Below are 16,197 nucleotides of genomic sequence, written 5' to 3' on the forward strand. Positions count from 1 at the left end.
AGAAGTGACTTAGGGACAACTCTGAATGTCCTTGAGTGACTCAGCCAGAGCCCTGAACCCAATTGATCGTCTCTGTAGAAAACTGAAAATGGCTGTACACAAATGGCCCTATCTAACTTGACAGAGCTTGAGCAGATCTGTGTGAGAGAACAACAGAAATGCCCCAAATTCTGATGTGCAAACTTTGTGACATCATACCCAGGAAGATTGGAGGTTGTAATCACTGCCAATAGTGCTACAACAGAATGCTGAGTACAGGCTATGAGTACATATGTCAAATCAATATGTTAATATGTGTGCACTTGCACTGTGTTTGTCTGTGTGTACCTACGATGTGTGTGTGTGCGTACCTGTGCTGTGTGTACCTCTGCTGTATGTGTTTGTGTCTAACTGTGCTATGTGTGTACCTGCACTGTGTGTCTGTATGTACCTGTGCTGTGTGTGTGTTTGTGTGTACCTGTGCTGTTTGTGTCTGTGTGTACCTGCACTGTGTGTGTCTGTGTGTACCTGCGCTGTGTGTGTACCTACACTGTGTGTGTGCATCTGCACTGTTTGTGTCTGTGTGTGTACCTGCGCTGTGTGTGTGTACCTACACTGTGTGTGTGCATCTGCACTGTTTGTGTCTGTGTGTGTACTTGCACTGTGTGTCTGTGTGTACCTGCACTGTGTGTACATGCGCTATGTGTGTGTACCTGCACACTGTGTGTTTCTGTGTGTACCTGCACTGTGCGTGTCTGTGTGTACTTGCGCTGTGTGTACCTGCACTGTGTGTGTCTGTCTGTGTGTACCTGCGCTGTGTGTCAGTGTATGTGCTCACCTCATGGGCGTCTGCCAGACTTTTTGGATCCACTGTACACTTCTAAGGGTTATAATTTTCTGTCTTCTTTGGTTAATTGCTTTTTTGCCATTATGATAGCAATGTGTTCTGTCCTGAAGAGCAAAACTGTCCAAATCCTGCTCTAGAGGGTGTTGTAACGCAGTCTTTTTCCCACACTGGTTTTATAAAATCAGAACATTAGAAAGTAATCGGCAAAGTTAGGAGACCTATAGGAATAGATGCATCCAATTCCACACCATGATTTACTTTTAGTGCTGCAGAACAGCTGTCTTTGTTGTGTTCCCTGAAAAAAATAATTTGCTTAAAATCTGAAATTCACACTGTTGTTGCATTTGAGGTTAAAACGTCACAATTAGAGATGAGCGAGCGTACTTGCTAAGGCAAACTACTCGAGCGAGTAGTGCCTTATGCGAGTACCTGTCCGCTCGTCTCTAAAGATTCGGGTGCCGGAGTGGGGGCATGGAGCGGCAGAGGACAGCGGGGAGGAATGGGGGGGGGAGATCTCTCTCTCACTCACCCCCCCCCCCTGCTTCTTCTTGCTCACTCCCGCAACTCAGTGCTCTCCCCCACCGGCACCCGAATCTTTAGAGACGAGCGGGCAGGTACTCGCATAAGGCACTGCTCGCTCGAGTAGTTTGCCTTAGCGAGTACGCTCGCTCATCTCTAGTCACAATATTTTTCTGTTTTTAACTTACTTTTGAGCCTTTGGAAAATTTTGAGTTGTTCTATAATGTATGTCTGGAAGAGGATGAATTAAACAAATGCTGAAAACAACCCCCTGCCTACAGTCAAGTATGGCTCTCTGACTCTCTTGGGCTGGAAACCTGCAACATGTGAAGGGCAAGATGAATTCAGTCAAGTATCAGAAAATCCTGTGAAAAAACAACATGCCTTTTCTGAGCAAACTGAAGCTTGGGCATCAAGGTCCAGTGCGGGTCTTGTTCTTCCGATTGCAACCAGTGTGTGCAGGTAGCATGGTTAGGTGAAGCCAGAGATTGCTACTCAGGAACAGCAATAGTAGTATAATAGAGCAAGTTGCAGAACTTAATTAAAGGCTGAGGGCACCATAATCCCAACAGGAAGAAAGTACAAGCCCCGCTCTGGAAAACAGGAACTGGATTTACAGGAGCAAGGAACAAGAACAAGGTTCAGCAGTGGGGCTATCTCAGGAGCTGAATAGCTCAGTAAGAAGAGCTGCCACCTGGAATACAGGAGCTCCTAGGTTTGAGTCTGGATAGAACTTTCCAAAAGGACAATGATCACAAACACATCTCAAAGTCCACCAAGGCTTGGTTTCAGAATTCTTCTTGAGTGGACGTCATCATCCCATGACTTGAACCCCATAGAAAGTCTTTGGTGGGATATGAAGAATGTAATTGCAGACAATATTAATAAGCTTGAGACTACTTTACAGCTGCTAACTGGCTCAGTAAATCATAGTATCAAAAGGTTTTCTGATAAGTATTACTGACTTTCATCGTGAAGGGAGTGAGTAATTCTGAGAGTAAAGGTGGCATGTGGTGAATTTTGAAAAAAACGCTTGCTATATTAGTTGTGTTAAGCTATTTATATTCCTGTTTGTTTTTTTGCATACAGCTAAAAGTTTGTAAGTTTGGCAGATAAATGTAATTTACAGTGAGGTGTGAATTATATTGATTGTATCTGTATATTTTCTGAAAGAAAGCACCTGGTAAATTGCCTAAATGGCACTCAGCACCATTGAAACAGGAACCTTAATGCATTGTGTCCAAGTGTATTTTTTTTTATAAGAAATGCATAAAAATGTATATTTGGGTGTATAAGTGTGATTCAAGCAGAAAATTAGGTGCACAATATATTATAGGGACCCTGTCTCATCTGATAAGCAACATAAACTAAGACAGGATACAAGTCGTCCGAGGGTGTACTTCTTATTCATACACGACTCTCAATTTCATTATAGTTACCCCTGGAAGTCAGCAGTCAGCCTTTGAACATGTCCCTTTTCTTCAATCAGTGTGCACACAGTAAGCTATTGTTAAAAATACAACATACAGCAATACTGAAGTATTTCAATGTCTTTTACAAGCAATCAAACTTGCAAATTTAAGTCACCATTAAAAAAAGTTAAAATAAGTAAAATACTTTTTTTTTTAAATATTAAGTTTAAAAAAACTTAAATTTTTCATGTAAATGCATAAATAAAGTAAACATAATTGGTATCATTGTATGCATAAAAGTCCATACTATTAAAAGATATAATTATTTATTCCACATGGAGAACATGATAGAAGAAAAACGTCAAAGTGTGTTTCTTTGGGCGCTCCACCTCCTAAAAGAATTGAAAAGTGCAAAAACACAGCTCTCACATCGCAATCAACAGAAGAATATAGTTATGAGTGTCAGATTGTGGCGGCAGAAAGCAATGTTCTTTAATTTCTTTAAGGGCTCCTGCACACTTGTGTTTTATTGCGCGTTTTTTTCACGCAATATTGCAGCGTTTTTTTCACGCGATTGTCAATGGGACTTTCTAATGTTAAAAACGCATCACAACTTGGTGCTTTGCAATGAGGGGAAAGAGAGAAGGATAGTTTTGTGAATCCTGCATTGAGCAGGGCATTGGACCAGATGACCCTGGAGTTACCTTTAAACTCCATGATTTTATAATTCTGTGGGTAGTAGAGAGAAGCATAGAGGAGATGTGCTGCTAATTGGAATGACTATCTCATATGATCTGATTCAGTCTGCAATGTTATATGCCACAATTAGGATGTTCAAAAACAAAATTTGCTTTTTAAGAGTTTTGTTTTAAACCTTTTGAGTAGGTTTTAGTATTAATGTTTCACAGAGATTTTATTAGGCAGCTGTTGGAATTATTTTGCCTCATGGGATTACAGTTCAGTTCATATCAGCGACTGTCAGATGAAAGGGATTATTATGCAGGGTAAATTTACAGATGGGATAAAGATCCTGTACAAACTAATGTGCAGCAAAATATTTACATATTACATGTAGAGTCATCCATGTATTACATTGTCTGCCATTGCTGTGTTATCATTGTGGGGCAAACAAAAATTATGCATCAACAATTATCTTTTAGCAGCAAGAATTATCCATGAATGTTTTATCTCAACATAATCCAATTATGTAAAGTAAAAGTAATAGTAAATGAGAAAACCTACCTTCCAAGCAGACATGTGCGAACCAGAAAATAATAGAATATTTCTCACCTTTTATAGAATTACTTGTAGCTGTTACAGTATTCCCCATTTTACAGTATATACCCCCGGAGGTACAAAGTATCTTCTGTTACATCATTAGGATTAATATAATAAATCATGTTCAAATCAATGAGTCCCAAATGAATCTACAATTCTGTGCAAAATGAGGATGCTGAATCCTTTAACCCTCACAGTGTTAACAGAATGTTTACAGAAGAAGAGAGAGCTAGAGTCTTGGCCACTGCAATGCATGTAGGTGCAGGGCAGGAGTGGAACTAAAAAGCTGCCCTGACACAAAAACTCCACCAGCCCACATATAAAATCACCCGGATCATGGAAAAATAACAAATCACTATTCTCCCTATTGTGACCTTTGCTTTACTCAAGCGCACCCTTTGTCACATGCTTTAAGTGCTTTCTCCCCTTTATCATAGTCATACCTCATGACTTGAGAATTCCGTTTCTGTTACACTGTTGTACTTCTCTTATTGCTGTTTGCTTTCTTTTCTAGTTTGTTTGCTGTTCCAACTTTTTGATAGAAAACAGTTTGATTATAAGTGTAGAGGTTGTTATATAAGATGGTTTTCAGACAGTCTAATAGAAACTCTCTTCTTCAAGGATTAATTGTAGCATCATTTATAGAGATGAGCGAGCACCAAAATGCTCGGGTGCTCGTTACTCGAGACGAAATTTTCGCGATGCTCGAGGGTTCGTTTCGAGTAACAAACCCCATTGAAGTCAATGGGCGACCCAAGCATTTTTGTATATCGCCGATGCTCGCTAAGGTTTTCATTTGTGAAAATCTGGGCAATTCAAGAAAGTGATGGGAATGACACAGCAACGGATAGGGCAGGAGATGGGCTACATGTTGGGCTGCATCTCAAGTTTCCAGATCCCACTATTAAGCCACAATAGCGGCAAGAGTGGCCCCCCCCCCAACAATTTTTACTTCTCAAAAACCCTCATTAGCAAGGCATACCTTAGCTAAGCCCCACACTACCTCCAACAAAGCACAATCACTGCCTGCATGACACTCCACTGCCACTTCTCCTTGGCAACATGCTGCCCAACCCCCCCCCCTCGCACGACCCTGCGTCCGCAGCGCACACCAAAGTGTCCCTGCGCAGCCTTCAGCTGCCCTCATGCCACACACTGGCCTCATAGCCACACCACCCTCATGTCTATTTAAAAGTGTGTCTGCCATGAGGAGGAACCGCAGGCACACACTGCAGAGGGTTGGCACGGCCAGGCAGCGACCCTCTTTAAATGGGGTGGGGCGATAGCCCATAATGCTGTACAGAAGCAATGAGAAATCCAATCCTGTGCCACCTCCATCAGGAGCTGCACTTGTGGGCATAGCAATGGGGAACCCATGTGCCACACACTATTCATTCTGTCAAGGTGTCTGCATGCCCCAGTCAGACCGGGGTTTTTTATAAATAGTCACAGGCAGGTACAACTCCGCAATGGGAATTCCGTGTGCACCCACATGTTGGAGTTGGTATTCCACAATAGCTCTACGCTGCTCATAGAGCCTGGCCAACATGTGGAGCATAGAGTTCCACCGTGTGGGAACGTCGCACAGCAATCGGTGCACTGGCAGATTAAACCGATGTAGCAGGGTCCGCAGGGTGGCAGCATCCGTCTTGGAGTTGCGGAAATGTGCGCTAACCCGGCGCACCTTTCCGAGCAGGTATGACAAGTGTGGGTAGCTTTTCAGAAAGCGCTGAACCACCAAATTAAAGACATGGGCCAGGCATGGCACGTGCGTGAGGCTGCCGAGCTGCAGAGCCGCCACCAGGTTACGGCCGTTGTCACACACGACCATGCCCGGTTGGAGGCTCAGCGGCGCAAGCCAGCGGTCGGTCTGCTCTGTCAGACCCTGCAGCAGTTCGTGGGCCGTGGGCCTCTTCTCTCCTAAGCTGAGTAGTTTCAGCACGGCCTGCTGACGCTTGCCCACTGCTGTGCTGCCGTGCCGCGCGACACCGACTGCTGGCGACGTGCTGCTGCTGACATATCTTGATTGCGAGACAGAGGTTGCGTAGGAGGAGGAGGAGGAGGGTGGTTTAGTGGAGGAAGCATACACCGCCGCAGATACCACCACCGAGCTGGGGCCCGCAATTCTGGGGGTGGGTAGGACGTGAGCGGTCCCAGGCTCTGACTCTGTCCCAGCCTCCACTAAATTCACCCAATGTGCCGTCAGGGAGATATAGTGGCCCTGCCCGCCTGTGCTTGTCCACGTGTCTGTTGTTAAGTCGACCTTGGCAGTGACCGCGTTGGTGAGGGCACGTACAATGTTGCGGGAGACGTGGTCGTGCAGGGCTGGGACGGCACATCGGGAAAAGTAGTGGCAACTGGGAACCGAGTAGCGCGGGGCCGCCGCCGCCATCATGCTTTTGAAAGCCTCCGTTTCCACAAGCCTATACAGCAGCATCTCCAGGCTGATCAATTTGGCAATGTGCACGTTTAACGCTTGAGCGTGCGGGTGTGTGGCGGCGTACTTGCGCTTGCGCTCAAACAGTGGTGCTAGCGACGTCTGGATGCTGCGCTGAGAGACATTGCTGGATGAGGCCGAGGACAGCGGAGGTGAGGGTGTGGGTGCAGGCCAGGAGACGGTAGTGCCTGTGTCCTCAGAGGGGGGTTGGATCTCAGTGGCAGGTTGGGGCACAGGGGGAGAGGCAGTGGTGCAAACCGGAGGCGGTGAATGGCCTTCGTCCCACCTTGTGGGATGCTTGGCCATCATATGCCTGCGCATGCTGGTGGTGGTGGCTCCCCAGCTGATCTTGGCGCGACAAAGGTTGCACACCACTGTTCATCGGTCGTCAGGCGTCTCTGTGAAAAACTGCCACACCGTAGAGCACCTTGACCTCTGCAGGGTGGCATGGCGCAAGGGGGCGCTTTGGGAAACAGTTGGTGGATTATTCGGTCTGGCCCTGCCTCTACCCCTGGCCACCGCACTGGCTCGGCCTGTGCCCACACCCTGACTTGGGCCTCTGCGTCCTCGCCCGCATCCACGTCCTCTAGGCCTACCCCTACCCCTCAGCATGGTGTATTACCAGTAGTGCAGAAACAGAACGCTGTAATTAAATGTGCCGCTTATTGGCCTGTGGTTGGAGGCTGACTTCGCTTACAGAACGCCAGGAAATAATTTTGCGCAAGCCTGCTTTAGCACTTAGCTGGCTGCGTATGAATTAGGAGGACAACTACACCCAGCACAGACCCAGAACACTGAGGACAGTCACAGGCAGCCCAAATAGATTTTTTTCCCCAAATGTTTTTGCAAAGGCCCACTGCCTATATTCAATAAATATGTCTTCTGTCCCTGCGTCACCACTACTGGCCCTGGAGTATGTAAAATAACTGCAGACTGTTGCACTGTGGACTGGAATGTGATGTAACAGCCAACACAGCCAGGAAATAATTTTGCGCAAGCCTGCTGTAACACTTAGCTGGCTGCGTATAAATTAGGAGGACAACTACACCCAGCACAGACCCAGAACACTGAGGACAGTCACAGGCAGCCCAAATAGATTTTTTTCCTCAAATGTTTTTGCAAAGGCCCACTGCCTATATTCAATAAATATATGTCTTCTGTCCCTGCCTCACAATATATGTCTTCTGTTTCTGCCTCACCACCACTACTGGCCCTGGAGTATGTATAATTACTGCAGGGCACAATGCTCTGCACGGCCGATATACAAAGAAAAAAAAAGTGCAACACTGCAAAAAGCAGCCTCCACACTACTGCACACGGTTAGATGTGGCCCTAAGAAGGACTGTTGGGGTTCTTGAAGACTAAAATACTCCTAACACTCTCCCTATAGCAGCTCCGGCACCAACAGCACTTTCCCTCCTCTATGTCAGAACAAATCTGTGGCGAGCCGCGGGAGGGGCCGATTTTTATACTCGGGTGACACCTGATCTCGCCAGCCACTCACTGCAGGAGGGTGGTATAGGGCTTGAACGTCGCAGGGGGAAGTTGTAATGCCTTCCCTGTCTTTCTATTGGCCAGAAAAGTGCGCTAACGTCTCAGAGATGAAAGTGAAAGTAACTTGAACATCGCGTGGTACTCGTTACGAGTAACGAGCATCTCGAACACTCTAATACTCGAACGAGTATCAAGCTCGGCCGAGTACGTTCGCTCATCTCTAGTTAGAAGATGTTTCAGTTCAGACCTGTACAGTAATGTTGGATCTGATTTCAACCTAGGATTTGTATCCCTGTCATTCAGGATGTGTTCACACATCTCAACATATTGCGTGGTGTCCACAATCACTATGTTACCCCCTTTGTCAGAGGGTTTCATAATTATTTTATTATTAGTTTCCAGGGATTTGAGAGCAGGGCTTTGAATTTTAGCTGATGGCTAGGGCTGCTGTGGGATTGGTTACAATTTAACCTTTGTGGACCCTTGATACCACATTTAAAAAAGAAAATTGCCATAGAACCGTGTCTTTGTTTGTACTCAGTCTATATATATTTTCTTTAATAACAGCTGAGTGCATGGTCAATTGTTTCATTAGCTCCTTTACAGAGTCAGAATTTTGCATCTAGTATAGATTTTTCCAACCTGGCTTTTATCACATTAGTCCTGATCACTTGTTCTTGTGCTAAAATCAGTACTTCTGTTTCTTTCTTTTTTTTAAGTTCCTGATGTTGATCATAGCCATATATTTTCTTTATTCATTATTATTATTTTCAGACACAATAGTATCCTAAAACTTTCATTTTGTAATCAGTTTTAGAAATGCAGCTTTCACATCATTGTTTCTCAGTGTGTAAATCATGGGATTTAACATCGGTGTGACAATTCCATAAAATACAGCAATCACTTTATCAGTGCCAGGGAGAGAACTCGATCTAGGTTTCATATAGGAAGCCATTGCTGATCCATAAAAGATTACCACAACTATCATATGAGAGCTACATGTGGAAAAAGCCTTCCTCCGCCCGGATGATGATGCAATTTTTAAGATATTTTGAATGATATTAACATAAGATATTACAATAAAGGTTACAGGAATCAGGAGAATAATTATGCCAATAATATAAATGATTAATTCCACAAGGATAATGTTCTCACACCCCAGTGACAATACTTCTGTTACTTCACATACAAAGTGATTTATTACGTTGTGTCCGCATAGGTCAACATTAAGTGTGAGAGTTACAACGGAAGCAGACATAAAGAATCCACACATCCATATGCCAACTGCCAGTCTAATACAGACCATCTTACTAATAATAGTGGTGTAATGGAGTGGATAACATATAGCCACATAGCGATCATAAGCCATAACAGCAAGCAGAACACATTCACATTGACCCAAAGACAGGGAAATGTACATTTGTGCTACACATTCACCATAAGAGATGACTTTATTTGCTGACAATAAATCCTTCAACATTCTTGGAAGAATTGAAGTAGAATAACAAAGATCCAGAAAAGACAGGTTGGTAAGGAAGAAATACATAGGAGTGTGAAGGTTGGCATCTGTCACAACTAGAACAATGATGAGAAAGTTTCCAATAAAAATAACTATATACATTGATGTAAAGATAATGAAAAGTGCAACTTGTGTCTTTGGGTCACTGGAAAGTCCAAGAAGAACAAATTCTCTGAGTATCGTCTCATTTTGCAAATGCATTCTGAAAAGAAGAAATTGGTAACCTATTTGAATAATGTGGATTTGTTGGGAATTATTATTTATGAACATTCAGATTGGATATTTTTTATTGAACCCATAACTCATTCTTTGTGTACATTTTATTAAACATCATATGTATGTTTTAACTCTTTTTCAGGATTTTTTGAAATTTTGCACCTCTGGAAACTTAGACAGTTTTCCAACTTTTGACATGTAGAAATAAAACCTAAATTGCAAAAAAATATATAATTATGTGAAACCCCCACACCCATACAGCTGCTCTCAAAAGTTATTTAACCTCCCTTTGTAAACTACAAACATTCAATTGTTTGCAAAAAAAAAAAATATAAATTAAATAGCTCAACACAACTATTAGGCCTCCTTCCCACGAACGGATTTACGCCGCGTAATTCGCGGCGAAAATCCGCTGCGTTGCCCGCTGATATTAGGTTCTATTGAACCTAATAGCACAATGCTCACGATGCGGTATTCCACAGCGGAATTCCGCGCCGTGAAATCTCCCGTCCTCACCCGCGGCATGCTCTATTTGCCGCGGGTGTACGCGCTGACGGCTTCCATTGCAGTCAATGGAAGCCGTCCGTTCACGCTATCTCCCGCTGTAACACAGCGGAAGATAGCGTGAAAACGCTTTCCCGCCTACTTCCGCCGTGTCATATGACAAGGTCGACGCGTCACGTGACACGGCCGGCCGCGTCATGTGACGCGGTGGGCGTGTCACATGACGCGGTGGGCGTGTCACATGACGCGGCGGCGGTGGGCGGGGAAGCGTCTTCACGCTATCTTCCGCTGGTAAGTATGGGGTCTCTGGGGGGTGCCGTGACGGTCGTGTGAAGCCGGCCTTACACTAGCGGTTTCTCCAAAGCTTTAAAGGTCACTTTAACAAGTTCTGTAGTCCCAGAATTATTCAACGGCCTGAATAGAATCCCTCATAAAATCCTACATTTGCAAATTAAGTGTTTTCTCAAGCACACTTGACACAACTAATCAAAGGCTTCATTAGATGTGCTTAAGCTAAAACATGTCAAATATCTGAACTGGCAATGACTCTGTTGATTGCACTTTAAAACATGGCATAATCAGTAGAGAAGTCCACAAACTAAAGACAAGAGATCATTGGCTTGCACAAACAAGGAAAAGGTTGCAAAAAGATAGCAAAGGTCATGAATGTTCTTAGAGATACAGCTGAAAGCAGTTCACAGGTTCAATGTTAAAGGAACACTGAATATACTACCTGAACATGGCAGATAGAGGAATCCATCACTGGTTGTCGCTAGATTACTGGAGAGGCAGTTGATCAAAAACACTCAAATGACTCCAAAAGACCCACAGCAAGATTTGGTGCAAAGTGGCACTGGGTCTTTCCTTTGCACAGTGAGGCAAGTACTAAATATCAAGGTGTTCTTGAACAAAATCTAAGATATCCACCTCTACTGATTCAATAGTACAAGAAAAATCACCTTTGATATGCTCAAAACTATAGGAATAAGCCACAGAGGTTTGGGGATTTTGTTCTCTGGAGTGATTAAACAAAACTGGAACTTTTAGGGGAAATGAATCAGCTGTACACTATCCTTCTTAAGTTTTAGATCAGCTCAATTTTTCTATTTTTTATTGATATTTACACAGTTTCAAATACACTTTGTAAAAAGCTGAAAACAATTAAATAAGTTAAGATGAATAAAAATAATGGATAAACTTTGTTTCATCAAACTAAATCTAGATTTCATACTCTTCAAAGTTGCCCCCTCTAGCTGATAAAACAGCTTTACACAATCCAGGCATTATTTCTTTCGTTCAGAGATCTCTACCAAGGATTGTTACAGAAGGTCCTACAAATGTGCTGCACTTGAAGGTTACTTTTTTTTTCTTGCTTTTGTTCAGTTCGTCCCAAACAAGATCAATGGGGTTTAAGTCTAAAGACTGTGCAGGCCATACCATTCCTTGAAACATACCAGCTTTAACTTGTCTTAAGTGTTTATGTTACAAACCTAGAAGTATGTTTTGGATCATTGTCTTGCTGTAAGAAGAATCCCTGATCAACCAGGTGTACACCAGTGGGTATTACATGGCATTTCAAAATGCTGTGTTAGCCCTTTTTTGTCAAGCATGCTAGTTACCCTGTGCAAGTTGCAAATTCTAGGGACCCAGAACATCAAATTTCCTTTTCCAAGTTTGACCTACTTGACAGCATACAAAAACCATGCATAGTAACATAGTAACATAGTATGTAAGGCTGAATGAAGACAGTGTCCATCTAGTCCAGCCTGTCTATCCTCCCGTGTTGATCCAGAGTAAGGCAAAAAAAACCAAGGCCAGAAGCCAATTAGACCTTTTGGGGAAAAATTCCTTCCCGACTCCCTAATGGCAATCAGACTGTTCCCTGGATCAACCCCTAATAGTTCCTACATTCCTATATACCCTGATTGACAATTAACCTAAGATTTATATCCTATAATGTCCTTCTTTTCCAGAAAGACATCAAGTCCCCTTTTAAACTCCTCTATGGATTTTGCCATCACCACGTCCTCAGGCAGAGAGTTCCACAGTCTAACTGCTCTTACAGTAAAGAATCCCCTTCTATGTTGGCGATTAAACCTACTTTCCTCTAATCGTAGCGGGTGTCCTCTTGTTACCGTCGTGGTCCTGGGTGTAAACAGATCTTAGGAGAGATCCTTGTATTGTCCCCTCATGTACTTATACATGGTTATTTGGTCGCCTCTTAACCTTCTTTTTTCTAGAGTAAATAGTCCCAATTTGGATAGCCTCTCTGGGTATTACAGTCCCGTCATTCCATGTATTAGTTTAGTTGCCCTTCTTTGAATCCCCTCAAGCACTGTGACATCTTTCCTGAGCATCGGTGACCAGAACTGTACACAATATTCCATGTGAGGCCTAACAAGTGCCTTATATAATGGAAGGATAATGTTCTCATCCTTCGTCCCTATACCTCTTTTAATGCACCCCAAGACTTTATTTGCCTTTGCAGCAGCTGATGGACCAAAAATGTCAAACTTTGTTTTATCAGTCTATAAGACTTTCTTCCACTCTTCATTAGTCCACTGGAGGTGCTTCTTGGTCCAGGCAAGTCTTTTGATTCTTATTTTGCAATCTTAGTAGTGGATTTGTTACCAATATTCTACCTGCCAAACCTGCAACTAGGAGTATTTTCTTCACAGTTGAAATGGAAATGTGTTTTTTTTTTCAGCATTAAACTGTTTTTGAACATTTTGTGTTGTGAGGCACTGATTATGCAAACTGTTCACTCTCAGAAACTTATCATCTGATTTTGTAGTGGCCTTTAGTCTGACAGACCTTTTCCTCTCAAAGGTTCCTCTAGTTTCCAAGTGCCTTTTATAGTATAAGTCACTGTATTGACTGATACCTTGACTTTCCTGGCAATTACTCTGTAGGAAACACCTTCCGTGGGTGCAGAAAGTCTCCAGACTCTTTCACTTTTTTATGCTGTGACCTACTGCAAATAAAAAAAATCCAGTTCTCCCCATTCTTCTGCTCTCAATACCCCATAATGACAAAATGAAAACAGAATGTTAAAAATTTTGTAAATAAAAAAATATGAAAAACTAACATTTTGCATTAACACAAGTGTTTATACCCTTGGTATGACATCTGACATGAAATTTTGCTCTGGGGGCATCCTACATCTTTGACATGTTTCTACACCTTGATTGGAGTTACCTGTGGTAAATTCAGTTGACTGGACATAAGTTTAAAAGATGCCCTTCCTATCTATATAAACTGTCCTAGCTCAAAATGCATATCAGGGCCAAACCATGATGAGGAAAGACCTCCCTGTAGAGCTCAGAGACATGATTGTGTGAAGGCACATATCTGAAGAAGGCTACAAAAAAATCTTCTGCACTGAAATTTGCAATAACAAAGTGGTCTCCAAAAGTTTTACATGGAAGTAATCTGGAGTAACCAGGACTTTTCCTACAGCTAATCGACCCAGCAAACTAAGTCATTGGGGAAGAACAGTCAGAGAGATGACCAAGAACCCAATCCTCACTGAGGCTAACTCCAAACTTTCTGTGTGCAGTTGGGAGAAAGTTCCAGGTCAGCCATCATGGCAGCACTCCACCAATCTGAACTTCATGGCAGAGTGGCCAAAAAGAAACCTTTCCTCAGTAAAAGACGCATGAAAGCGCACATGGAGTTTGCTATTAATCCCCCTAAGGACTCTGAGACTGGGGTAAACAAGATTTTCCAATCTAAGAAAATCAAGATTGAACTTTTTGGCCTCTTTTATAAGTGTTATGTCTGAAAACCAAGCACTGCTCATCACACATCCAATACCATTCCTACAGTGGAGCAGGGTGGTGGCAGCATCATGCTGTGGGGCAGGAGGACTGGTCAGGACTGATGGAAATTTGAATGTAGTAAAGTACAGAGATCCTATTGATGTAACTGATTCAGAGTGCAAGGTAACTCAGACTGGGCAGTAGGTTCCCCTTACAGGACAATGATTTTAGCACAGCCAAGACAACACAGAAGTGACTTAGGGACAACTCTGTGAATGTCGTTGAGTGACTCAGCCAGAGCCCTGAACCCAATTGATCATCTCTGTAGAAAACTGAAAATGGCTGTACACAAATAGCCCTATCTAACTTGACAGAGCTTGAGCGGATCTGTGTGAGAGAACAACAGAAATGCCCCAAATTCTGATGTGCAAACTTTGTGACATCATACCCAGGAAGATTGGAGGTTGTAATCACTGCCAATAGTGCTTCAACAGAATGCTGAGTACAGGCTATGAGTACATATGTCAATTCAATATGTTAATATGTGTGCACTTGCACTGTGTTTGTCTGTGTGTACCTACGATGTGTGTGTGTGCGTACCTGTGCTGTGTGTACCTCTGCTGTATGTGTTTGTGTCTAACTGTGCTATGTGTGTACCTGCACTGTGTGTGTCTGTATGTACCTGTGCTGTGTGTGTGTTTGTGTGTACCTGTGCTGTGTGTGTGTTTGTGTGTACCTGTGCTGTGTGTGTGTTTGTGTGTACCTGTGCTGTGTGTCTGTGTGTACCTGTGCTGTGTGTCTGTCTATGTGTACCTGTGCTGTATGTGTGTCTGTGTGTACCTGCACTGTGTGTCTGTGTGTACCTGTGCTGTGTAAGTACCTGCACCGTGTGTGTCTGTGTGTACCTGCACTGTGTGTGTCTGTATATACCTGCACTGTTTGTCTGTTTGCACCTGTGCTGTGTGTCTGTGTATACCTGCACTGTGTGTGTCTGTGTACCTGTGCTGTGTGTGTCTGTGTGTACCTGTGCTGTGTGTCTCCGTGTACATTTGCTGTGTGTGTTTCTGTGTACCTGTGCTGTGTATGTGTATGTCTGAACCTGCCCTGTGTGTGTGTTTCTGCACTGTGTGTCTGTGTGTACCTGCGCTGTGTTGTGTCTGTGTGTACCTACACTGTGTATGTCTGTGTGTACCCTCACTGTGTGTGTGTCTGTGTGTACCTGTGCTGCGTATGTTTACATGGGCTGTGTATCTGTGTGTGTACCTGTGCTGTTTGTGTCTGTGTGTACCTGCACTGTGTGTGTGTATGTGTGTACCTGCGCTGTGTGTGTGTACCTACACTGTGTGTGTGCATCTGCACTGTTTGTGTCTGTGTGTGTACCTGCACTGTGTGTACATGCGCTGTGTGTGTGTACCTGCACACTGTGTGTTTCTGTGTGTACCTGCACTGTGTGTGTCTGTGTGTACTTGCGCTGTGTGTCAGTGTATGTGCTCACCTCATGGGCGTCTGCCAGACTTTTTGGATCCACTGTACACTTCTAAGGGTAATAATTTTCTGTCTTCTTTGGTTAATTGCTTTTTTGCCATTATGATAGCAATGTGTTCTGTCCTGAAGAGCAAAACTGTCCAAATCCTGCTCTAGAGGGTGTCCAAATCCTGCTCTAGAGGGAGTCTTTTTCCCACATTGGTTTTATAAAATCAGAACATTAGAAAGTAATCGGCAAAGTTAGGAGACCTATAGGAATAGTTTGCATCCAATTCCACACCATGATTTACTTTTAGTGCTGCAGAACAGCTGTCTTTGTTGTGTTCCCTGAAAAAAATTATTTGCTTAAAATCTGAAATTCACACTGTTGTTTCATTTGAGGTTAAAACGTCACAATTAGAGATGAGCGAGCGTACTTGCTAAGGCAAACTACTCGAGCGAGTAGTGCCTTATGCGAGTACCTGTCCGCTCGTCTCTAAAGATTCGGGTGCCGGAGGGGGGGCATGGAGCGGCAGAGGGCAGCGGGGAGGAATGGGGGGGGGGAGATCTCTCTCTCACTCACCCCCCCCCCTGCTCCTTCCTGCTCACTCCCGCAACTCAGTGCTCTCCCCCACCGGCACCCGAATCTTTAGAGACGAGCGGGCAGGTACTCGCATAAGGCACTGCTCACTCGAGTAGTTTGCCTTAGCGAGTACGCTCACTCATCTCTAGTCACAATATTTTTCTGTTTTTAACTTACTTTTGAG

At 43.7% G+C, this 16,197-nt stretch overlaps 1 protein-coding gene across 1 annotated transcript; it reads right to left on the reverse strand.

The window, feature by feature from the left end:
* Positions 1-8,762: 8,762 nt before the first annotated feature.
* LOC136577717 (olfactory receptor 2B2-like) lies at positions 8,763-9,686 on the reverse strand. The gene has a single exon (XM_066577635.1). It carries the CDS (start codon positions 9,684-9,686, stop codon positions 8,763-8,765), a length of 924 nt encoding a protein of 307 aa, XP_066433732.1.
* Positions 9,687-16,197: the final 6,511 nt, after the last annotated feature.

The sequence above is a fragment of the Eleutherodactylus coqui genome, chromosome 8, assembly GCF_035609145.1.
Source record: "Eleutherodactylus coqui strain aEleCoq1 chromosome 8, aEleCoq1.hap1, whole genome shotgun sequence".
In the NCBI taxonomy this organism is placed as follows: Eukaryota; Metazoa; Chordata; class Amphibia; order Anura; family Eleutherodactylidae; genus Eleutherodactylus; species Eleutherodactylus coqui.

Bases quoted from the DNA above. Each gene is read 5' to 3' on its own strand.
- LOC136577717 (XM_066577635.1), bottom strand. From the start codon at position 9,686: ATGCATTTGCAAAATGAGACGATACTCAGAGAATTTGTTCTTCTTGGA.